The sequence below is a fragment of the Lactuca serriola genome, chromosome 1 (assembly GCF_051521515.1).
Source record: "Lactuca serriola cultivar US96UC23 chromosome 1, Lser_US96UC23_V15, whole genome shotgun sequence".
Classification (NCBI taxonomy): Eukaryota; Viridiplantae; Streptophyta; class Magnoliopsida; order Asterales; family Asteraceae; genus Lactuca; species Lactuca serriola.
This window is the reverse complement of record NC_136408.1, coordinates 108,479,416-108,490,384: the sequence shown is the minus strand read 5'-3', so window position 1 is coordinate 108,490,384 and position 10,969 is coordinate 108,479,416. Positions and strand designations below refer to the sequence as shown.

At 33.2% G+C, this 10,969-nt stretch overlaps 2 protein-coding genes across 2 annotated transcripts; one reads left to right on the top strand and one right to left on the bottom strand.

Moving 5' to 3' along the window:
* The first annotated feature begins 2,637 nt into the window (after nt 1-2,637).
* LOC145070479 (ankyrin repeat-containing protein BDA1-like) lies at nt 2,638-4,223 on the top strand. The gene is made up of 2 exons (XM_079017424.1): nt 2,638-3,223; nt 3,299-4,223. The coding sequence occupies exons 1-2, from the start codon at nt 2,651-2,653 to the stop codon at nt 4,097-4,099; spliced, it is 1,374 nt and encodes a 457-aa protein (XP_078873550.1). The 5' UTR covers nt 2,638-2,650; the 3' UTR covers nt 4,100-4,223.
* A 3,615-nt stretch (nt 4,224-7,838) lies between these two features.
* Nucleotides 7,839-9,241, bottom strand: LOC145060082 (uncharacterized). Its single transcript, XM_079007810.1, has 5 exons — nt 9,108-9,241; nt 8,858-8,996; nt 8,230-8,754; nt 8,009-8,146; nt 7,839-7,847 (listed from the first exon to the last, which is right to left on the bottom strand). Exons 1-5 carry the CDS (start codon nt 9,239-9,241, stop codon nt 7,839-7,841), a joined length of 945 nt encoding a protein of 314 aa, XP_078863936.1.
* Nucleotides 9,242-10,969: the final 1,728 nt, after the last annotated feature.

Below are 10,969 nucleotides of genomic sequence, written 5' to 3'. Positions count from 1 at the left end.
ATATACCTGGACACCATTATTAGTTCTATTCTTTCAGAATGAATGTGATTACTGACTCCAAAATATTAAATTTCATTTAATATAAATTTTGTATTCATTAAAAATTAATAATTTTGATAATATGTGTTTATAGTCTTCTGTGAGAATAGAATGTTTTTTTTGAGATATTCATGAGCACATTCTTGTAGAATGTCCGAATTAAAGCGTTTATTTTCAAGATAAATCAGATTTTTAAAGTTAAAAGAATTAATTATTGCCTAAAATATTCAATTTTCCTTTTTTAAAATTATATTGATTGACTAAAATACCCTTACAAAGAAATTAGATAGTAGTTTTTTAATTATTATTAATTCAAAAATATTTATAAATCACTTTATTAAAATAATTAAAATAACTGGCTCACAATAATTCCTACATCCACACAATAATTAGTTAGAATACAATAACCTTAGCGCTTATATATATATATATATATATATATATATATATATATATATATATATGTGTGTGTGTGTGTGTGTGTGTGTGAGTGTCTTTAAATATCATAATGTCAATGGTAATATCTAAAATATCTTCTATTTACAACATGCCATTATTCAACAACAAAAACTAAGCAATCATTCTAACATCATAGCAAGAGGGCTGAAGATGATGTTTTGTGTTTGTCAGGCAACATTCACTTTTCGTCTAACTATGATGTTTAATGCAACATTTCTTTTTTCAAACTATATTAGCAAGATTCGTCCTCTCCAATAATGCGTATCACCTTGCTTCCATCAAACACTCTTATTCGATGCACATGAGGATATTTTTGTTCTTTTACCAACCCGGCATGACTTGCTAACCCGAATATGACATGATTGTTACCGCTAATAAGCACTCAACCCGAACACAACTCGTATTAAAATCCGTGTCGTCTTGTTCAACCCTAATTCGTATTAGCCATAAACATGTTACCTTGCATAACTCGTTTAATTATACATGTTTGCAGGTTCATGGATCATATTTGGGTTCATTGGGTTCGTATGTTAGATTTTGGTATGTAGATCAAAATCAGGTTCGTCATCATGGAAAAAAAGTCTAAATATCACATATATTAGTTCTTCCTTTGTCATTTAGGGGGTTTTGGCTTAGCTTTTAAGAGGCCAAAAGTCCTTTTAGGAATAGATCAAAGCTAAAAGATATTTGGGAAAAGATTACTTTTGGATTTTAGATAGAAGGAAAATCAACTTTTTGGAAAAGTCAGGGAAACCTGACTTTTTGCAACTTTTTCAGAAAGAACTTTTGGCCTCTAAAAGCTATACCAAACACCCCCTTATTTAATAAATATATTTTTATTTTTTAAACTACTAAAATAATCAAGTTGACGGGTCAACCTACAAAATTATTTGTAAACCCGAACACAACCTATATAATAAATGAATTGACGGGTTAAAAAAACTTCACCCAAACCTATTTATGTTCATGCTAGGTTCGTATTGTGTCGTGTCGAAAATTGCTACAACTAATTTATTTTAATACGATTTCTAGTAGGAATGGCAACGGGGCGGGTTCGGGGCGGGGCATGGTTTCCCAAACCCGCCCCGATATCTTTCGGGTTTCTTATCGGGGCGCCCCAATGGGTTCACGTTTTCCAGTCGGGTTTCGGGTTTCTTATCGGGTTTACAACAATTCATAACGAAATCTTTATTCCGTTTTAGGGTACCCCGATGTCTTATAAAAAATATGTGTTCTAGTCTCCCTTTTAAATTAAAAATATGATGAATCACTTTAATAAAATTAAATCGACGTTATATTAAAAATTATTTAATTTAATTTTAGTGTAATACGTCAAAACATAAAAAATGATCGTTCACACCGGATTGTTAATAACTAAAAAGATTTTCCACAGTAAGTATTTTATCTTTGATGCGTGCCATTAATATATATATATATATATATATATATATATATATATATATATATATATATATATATATATATATATATATATATATATATATAATCGGGGCGAGGATAACCCACTCCTTGCCCCGAACCCGATAAAAAACCCGATAACGACCTGTTAGCCGACCCAAAATAATCGGGTTTCAGGTTTCCCATCGGATTCGGGTTTTTTTGCCATCCCTAATTTCTAGAACAGATTGTGTTTGTCCAAAATATATGAAAGGTAAGTAAGACTAACTATGTAACCTGTCACTTTTTTTTTTGAACGGCGTGTAACATGTCACTCAAGGGGTCTTTTTTTTTTTTATCTTTTTTTTTATTATTTTTATTATTTTTATTTTTTTTGGTGTGTGTTAGGACCGGACTGATTTACTGGTCAGTAATGAATTTCGTATGGAAAAAAGTCGTGGCTGATGAACATCAGTTTTCCTTAAACAATTGTCAAAAATGATAAGGCTGTAATATTTAATAACATCATAGAGAAAATTTGGCTATTTTTTAGTAGGATAACATATGAATGCAACTGATCATGAGCTAATCACTTGACTTTAATATGTTAATCCTTCGAGGCTTCCTTGTACCCAAATCTCATTGACTCCACTACAAGCTCAACCTACACATGGCAAACCCGTTGCTTAATATTAAAAACACTTCGTGATCATAAATAAATACTTAACACAACAAGATTTCTCTTCATAGAGCCATGAATCGAAGGCTGATTCAGGCAGCATGGAATGGGGATGTTGATCATCTGCTTAAAGAGATCGACAAAAACCCATCTATGCTTCATGCCGTAGCATTGGAGGGTAGTGAGACTCCCTTACACATAGCTTGCTTCGCTGGACATGTCAACTTCGCATCAACAGTCATCAAACTGAGGCAGGAATTTTCCAGGGAGCTTAACCAAGATGGTTTTACCCCTTTGCACATAGCAGCTGCTTGTGGGCATGCCGAAATTGTGAAGGAGCTTCTCAAGGTTGACCTTGGTTTGTGTTTGATCAAAGGAAAAGACAGAAAAATTCCTCTCCATTTGGCTGTGGTCAAAGGTAAAGTTGAAGTTGTGAGAGAGTTGCTTTTGGCGAGCGTGGATTCTGTGGAATGCACGACTGCGCGACTCGAGACTTCGCTCCAACTAGCAGTGAAGAACAACCAATTCGAAGCTTTCCAAGTTTTGGTTCATCATCTGAAGCAAGTAAACAAGGAAGATCTTCTGAATTCCAAGGACATTCACGGCAATACAATCTTACACCTTTCCGTCTCCATGAAGCAATATGAGGTACGTAGGTTATCTTTTGTATCGTGTACCTCAAGTCTTTAGGAACTTTTTTGTCAAAGTTTATGTTTTTGATAGGTGGTTGACTTTCTACTTAATGGGCAAGTTAGTAAGGAGAAGATTGAGTTGAATTCCTTAAACAAAAGAGGTTTAACTCCTCTTGATACGCTACTAATGTTCCAAAGTGAAGCTGGTGATCGGGAAATTGAAGAGATTCTTGTCCAATCGGGAGCTTTAAAGTCTGAAAACTTACAATCTCCAGCATATCCACAAGAAGAAAGACAAAATCATCCTGACACAAGACCTGAAAACCCTCGATCTCCAGCTAGAGCTATGTTAGATTACTTCAAATACAATAACCTGAAAGAATCTCCTACCATAGTAAGAAATACCCTTCTCGTGGTTGTTATTCTGATCACAACCGCAACATATCAACCAGCACTTAGTCCTCCCGGAGGTGCTTGGCAGGATGATTCCATTCCATCCGCAGGCAATAATACATTATCATCTACAGCGAATATTACCACTTCTATTAAACGACACACCGCAGGAACTGCTATTATGGGTACCGAAAATCCGATAGCATACAGTATATTTCTGTTTGCCAATTCCATGGGGTTCTATATGTCAGTTCACATGATTTACGTACTCACAGATGCTTTCCCTTTGCAGTTGGAATTGAAGATTTCATTGATTGCACTCAGTGCAACCTACGTTGCTTGCATGAATGCAATTGCGCCAAATAGTTATATAACCTTTGGTTTTATTGGAATTTCGATTGCTATGCCTTTTGGGATACCATTTGCGATCACGCTTTATAGAAATTATTTGAAGAAGTCAAGAAGTACATCGCCTCAGAGAAGTGAAGAAAGGATTTGAACTAATACTAGGTCTTCCTTAGCTTCCTTTCAAATTCTTCAACTCTTGATCGATGCAATAAGATGTCATGTTTTTTATGAATATATGGATATGAAACTTACTATTTGCTTCCTTTGTGAAACTATTTCATCTTATTCCTTGTGTTTTCACCCTGGTGTTAAACTAGTTATTGTAAAACTTATTTTAACTGCATAGCAACAATTAAGCTGGCTACTACCGCAATAGTTATTGCTTCGATCCCTACTTTATACAATGAAATATCTATATAGTTTTTTCATTTTTTTTGTAGAATTAAAAGCTACATATAAACTTTTTAATAATTCTAGTTATCTTTGATTCTTTTTATGCAATTAATTAAGTTTAAAAATTGTTGTTTTCTTTAAGAATAATGTAAATAGACACACAAAATATTCTAAACATATATAACATATATATATTTTTTAATTTAATGAAATCCTTACTAATAAATGAAAGTTTTTTTTTTTTGCCACTTGTCCTATTCTTCTTCATTTTGACACATGTTATTTTTCTAAGATTTTTAAAATTGTTATTCTTTACTTGTCATTTTTTGAGGATTTCACATTTCTTAAAATAAAATTTTAATAAATTCTAATGGGTTATATATATATATATATATATATATATATATATATATATATATATATATATATATATATATATATATATATATATATGTCATTTTTGCCACTTGTCCTATTCTTCTTCATTTTGACACATGTCATTTTTCTAAGATTTTTAAAATTGTTATTCTTTACTTGTCATTTTTTGAGGATTTCACATTTCTTAAAATAAATTTTTAATAAATTCTAATGGGTTATATATATATATATATATATATATATATATATATATATATATATATATATATATATATATATATATATATATAAGGTTATCATTCTATTAATTTGATAATATATTCTCATAAATGCTTCAAACGATTTGATTTCTTTCATAAATGCTCCAAAAGATTCTATTTTGTATGGAAAAACATTATTTTATAAAATATTTAATGTTTACATATTTTCATATTAAAATTATACTTTTAATAAACTAGTGTAATATAAGGGTCTCACACCTAGTTGTAAATAAAAGAAAAAAGTTATATTTTTGGTAATATTCTTACTACTAAGTGAAAGTTTTTTTTGTCACTTGTCCTATTCTCCTTCATTTTGACACATGTCATTTTTTCTAAGATTTTTAAAATTGTTATTTTCCACTTGTTATTTTTTGAGGATTTCACATTTTTTAAAATAAAATTTTAATAAATTCTAATGGGTTATATATATGTAAGGTTATTATTCAATTAATTTGATAATATATTCTCATAAATGCTCCAAACGATTTGATTTCTTTCATAAATGCTCCAAAAGATTACATTTTGTATGGAAAAACATTATTTTATAAAATATTTAATGTTTATATATTTTCATATTAAAATTTTACTTCTAATAAACCCGTGTAATATACGGGTCTCACACCTAGTTGTCAATAAAAGAAAAAAGTTATATTTTTGGTAATATTTAGAAGGGAAAATGACACAAATGCCCTACAAAGTCTCTAGGGTTGGTCCATTTACTCCCTAAAGTATTTTCGTTGCTTTATGGGGACATAAACTCGTTTTCGTCGGGTCTATTAGATCCTTTTGCAAGAATTGAAGGGGTAAACCGGTTACCCCTTGCCACATAAGCCTTTCTTATGGCCCCACTTCTCTTGACCCAGGTATGTAATAAATTAAAAATAATTTTCCCTTCGTTCTTCAAATACCCAGAAATTGGATCTTACACAAATCCATGAGGTGAATCGTATTTCCTTTAGAGGTGAATCGTATTCTTGTTTTGCACATTTCGACTCTCTACAGAAGTCATCAAATGATTGGGTGCTTCGAATGTGAGTAGAAGCTAATGGGAATCATTGATTGAAATGCTAGAAGGGGGTGAATCAAGTTTGTTGGGTTTCAATCGGTGCATCAAATTGATCATCAATATCAGATGAGACTAAACTCGATGAACTAAGACCGATACTCAGACACCATCATGCGGTTTTCATTTGCAATTTTAAGATCTAGGGACTTGATTTTGTCGAACTTTGCTACTTCTGAATCGGCGGCGGCTCCTTTCACAGGAAGTGGTGGCGGGATGGCGATCATGTCCGGTGGAGCTCCGGTGTATGATATCGATAAATGAGCGAAACCAGAAGGCAAGTGGAAGAGGTCGGTGGAAGATAAAGTGAAATCGTTTTCCAATTTTCCGTTTTTGATGAGGATTTTGGATAATCAAAGCAAAACCAGGCAATTGATGTTCAAGATAATTTCTCACCCTACTTAGCATATATCTCGCACTTCGGAGAAGATTCAATTGTAGAAATGTTAACTGAATATGATATCATCCCGAAGAAAATTCTATGCTACCCCAGAACATAAATTAAAAACAAATTAATACAAAAATCGTCAATTGAATATCCCTTATGTCTAATTTTCGTTCAAAGAAGCACATTGTTAGAGAACTTATAAAAGAAAGATATTGTTTTTGGCGAAAAAAATTCAAGAACAAAATATTGGATTGCATTAAATTTTATAGAAATGGAAGAAAAAGGGTGAGAACTTACTCAAAAATTGGGATTAAGAGTATGATGATCACGATGTGAGGATTGTTTAGAGCTACACTGATGAGAGAGAGAGAGAGAGAGAGAGAGAGAGAGAGATGCGATTAGGGATAATATGGACAGAAGCCAAAGGAGGGGAGGTCGAGAGTGCAGAAGCCGTGAGATGAGACTTGTTTCGAGGGCAATTGCAATTTGCAAACAAGGGAAACTATTCAAGCAAAATAAAACGGGTTTGGGTCAATTATATGAATTTTTTGAATAATAAATTGTGAAAATAGTTAAATATTTCTTTTTGGGTACTTTAGGGTGATGTGGCAAAAATAATTGACTTTCTAATAGGTGATGTGGCAAAAATAGTTGACTTGACAATAAAACCGGCTAAAATAAGTTATGATGATTAAAAAAGTAGGTCGCTTCCTACTTGGTTCCCTTATTAGGCCAAAAAATAAGTTAAGTGGCTAAAAGGGTAAACTCTAAAAATATTATAGGACCTATATGTCATTTTCCCTATTTAAAAATATATAAATATTGGAAATTGGAAATCGATAATAACTTAACCTTATAATTTTAAATATATGAATTTATAAAAAAAAAGTATTATTATTGTAATATTTGTTTATTATAAATCAAACACTACAACAAAAAAGACTTTCACATTCGTCACTAATACCGTGTGGTACAGTACAACGACAAGAAAAAACTTGATTTGCATATTTTATGGTGACAATAACTGAGGGAATCTTTCAATTCAGTGATAGAACTATTCGTCACTTATATGATACTAGTCGTTACCCGTGCCAAGCACCGAACGGCAAAGAGTTTGTTTCGGAAGATAGTTTTAATGTGATGATTAGTTTCCTTTAGACGCGAGCTATTCATTGCGGCATTTTGGTAGACTATTTTTTTATCGGATAGTTCATTTCAACACATAGTTTCTAGCTAGGTGCATACTTATACAATACGGCAGAAGTTGATTATACATTTGAAATTTCATCTAATAGTTGATACTTGATTTTACAATATATAAATGACAACAATTGCAATCACGTAGTTTTGTAAATTTAGAACATGTCCAATATATAAACTACAACAATATACAATCATGTTGCTTCATCTAACAGCCCTGCATTAAACATCAAATGAGCATATAAGATATATATTTAAACAAATTGTAAAATAATAAGTTGTTGATTGTATCTTGTTTATCACATAAAACTTCTTTTAACACAATGTTTGATGCGTAGATTCCATCATTATCAAACATTTTTTTGGCTTTAGTAATACCTTGGTATTGACACGTGATATTCCTCCGGACAACGCCACATAAAGTTGGCCATGTGAAATTACTGATTCTGGTAGATAAACACATACGTTTGGAATTGTTTGTCCTTGAGCTTTATTGATTGTCATAGAGAAACTAACCTGAATTGGAAACTGTTATCTCTTTAGTTTGAATGGGAACATCTCATCGTCAGACAGACATAGATGAATTCTTGCCAAATCACTCTTTTTCCAGAATGCTGAACAACAACTATCTCTGCATTAATGACATTTTGTTGGAAAGATCGACATATCAATATGGTGCCATTACATATCCCATTTGAAGGATCGATATTTCTCAAAAGAATTATTGGGCACCCAATTTTTAATCGAACATAATGAGGAGGTATACTACTAACGTTTAGCGAGTTCAAATATTCCATCGGAGATAAGTCATTTTTGTTGTCTTCCGCTTCATCAAAATTGTAGAAAACTTTTTGCTCGCCAGAAAATCGTTCGATCAACTTATTATTAATCTCATCAACACTTTCATTTTTAGTTAAGAATATCGCCCTCGAAATGATAAATTTTGAATCGGAGTCGTTGGATTGTAAAGAAGGAAATATTGCATCAATCAGAGCATCTACTGAATTAATTTTATCAGTGTATGGAATGGACATGTTATCAGGTATAGGAATAAAGGTCTCGTCCAATGTTTCCTCCTTCGCATCACCGACTCGTAATAAAAAATCAGAAAACCATGGGTCGTACTGAAGCCCATAGAGGTGACATTTGTAAATTACAATCCATAATTTTTGCTCGAGTGCCACGTCTCATGACCGTCAACACTTATCTAAAGTCACCTCCCATAACCATTATCTTTCCACTGAAAGGCAACTTCTCATCTATCATGTCTTGCATTATCCGATCAACTGCTTCTATCGCCTGCCTCTTAGCCATTGCTGCTTCATCCCATATGATTACCTTCGCCTTGCGAAGTAGTTGAGCCTTCCTGCTTTGTTTAGCGATCTTGCACATTGAATTATTATCAAGATTGAGGGGAATTCCAAATCATGAATGAGCTGTTCTCCCTCCTAGCATGTTATTAGTCGCAACACCTGACGTGGCTGTTGCAAGTCCAATAAGACAACATGCATGAATATTGGCCAACAAAGCTTTGTACAAAAATGTCTTTCCAGTTCCACCGGGACCATCTATGAAGAGCACACCCGGAATATTTTCATCCACATGCCTCATTATTTCATCATATGCAAACTTCTAATCAGGATTGAGAGAGTCTCGTGCATGTAAGTCTTCATATTCCATATTTATAGAGTATTGTTTTTGCACCTCACGATAGCCTGTTGATTGTAAATCGATGTGTGCACTGACATTTGGAAGGTCGTAATCACTAAGCTTTTTACTCATAGATTCTAGGAATACTCTAATGTCGATGAGGACTATATTTTGCACTCATTCAGGACATCCATATTGTTTCCTATAATCTTCAGAAAGAGGAGCATAATAGCCGGCCCATAACTTGCAAACATTTCCTGGTTCACAAAAAATCAATATATTTGCAAATAACCTTCTAAGTGCGATGGGAAATTGAAATAAAGAAGCCTATACAAGACATTGTGATAAATTATCATCAGCCTCTATTAAACCTCTCTCAAGAGTTGCTTTTCGAAATGTAGGGTGAAACAACACCATTAGGTGTGTATATATCTTCAAAGCAGGTAGGCCCAATAATATGAACTAAAAGTAGGCACATGTAGTATCTCTCTCCTTCAAATGGATTAGCATAAACTAGTCGACCAATCAGTGATTTATGTTTCCTGGTCCTCCAACAATGGTTGCTCCAATTCCATGTAAAATGATTGGGAAAATCCTTAGACAAATATTTTCTCGCATTGAAATCTTCTTTATTTTTCTCGAAAAATGTTGTCCACATTGAATTTTTTTCTTTCTCCATATCAACAATGTCTTCCATTATGTCACCGTCTTTGAACCTAACCAACTGTTGATTTGGGAGGTGTATTTGCAAGGCCATTACACAAGGGTGGATTTATGAAAGAGAAAAGCTACACAATCGTCATAATGCCTCAGTAGGGGATACATAACGTACGTCTTGAAACTTTCGTATCTCATTAACAAAAATATTTTCTTGGTCTTTATCAATATGGTAACTTGTTTTTCATGGCCCTTATAAACATATTTGAAGAGGTACTTCACAGAGTTTATACTCGAAAAAGCCTCAACGTTGATATGACAATTAAACATCATTAACAACTTTGGGTTGTATGAAGCCACCCATCTATTATCCAGTTTTGTATTTCTTATAGTCACCTCAATTCCATTATTTCTCCTTTGATATAATGGATATGAGTCTTCTCCTTGTGATGTCTTTTTATTGAATTGCCTACAATATCTGAAACGACATATTTTTGGCACACCCTGCATACATGGACTTTTTTCTCATAAGCTGCCACAAGGCTCGTGCATCATGTGACTTTTGAAAAGATGATGCATTTCAGGAAACCTTATTGGGTCGGGAATTTTAGCACATACTAGTTTGTCATAATTGTCTAGATTATTCATCTTATATCCAGGTGTCAATATTAGGAGGAAATGTGCATGTGGCAACCCACGGTTTTGAAACTCTATCACATACACATATGACCCCACCACACCGATTATATGCCTCTGGAATAACTGTAGCTTGAGATCCACTAACATAGCATGAAAAACTCTTGCAACAAGGTCCGATCGATCTTGAGCTGACTGTCCAGGCAATAACTCATCATCGATTTCTTTCTATTTTGGGTTTCATGTTATTCTAAGGAATATATCAGGCATCCCAATCATCTTGAATTAAAGTCATGGCATCCAGAAATCTTTGTCGCATGTCACGTGGACTTCCAATGAAACTTGGAGGTTTGGTTGAGCCTCACCGACATTGAAGCAATCAACAACACCCTGGTA

Excerpts from the sequence above, each read along its gene's own strand:
- LOC145070479 (XM_079017424.1), top strand. The coding sequence starts at position 2,651 with ATGAATCGAAGGCTGATTCAGGCAGCATGGAATGGGGATGTTGATCAT. Across the intron at positions 3,224-3,298 it reads TCTCCATGAAGCAATATGAG|GTGGTTGACTTTCTACTTAA; the intron begins GTACGTAGGTTA and ends TGTTTTTGATAG.
- LOC145060082 (XM_079007810.1), bottom strand. The coding sequence starts at position 9,241 with ATGAGGCATGTGGATGAAAATATTCCGGGTGTGCTCTTCATAGATGGT. Across the intron at positions 8,755-8,857 it reads CTTTCAGTGGAAAGATAATG|TACGACCCATGGTTTTCTGA; the intron begins GTTATGGGAGGT and ends TATGGGCTTCAG. Across the intron at positions 8,147-8,229 it reads TTCAGCATTCTGGAAAAAGA|GTTAGTTTCTCTATGACAAT; the intron begins GTGATTTGGCAA and ends TTTCCAATTCAG.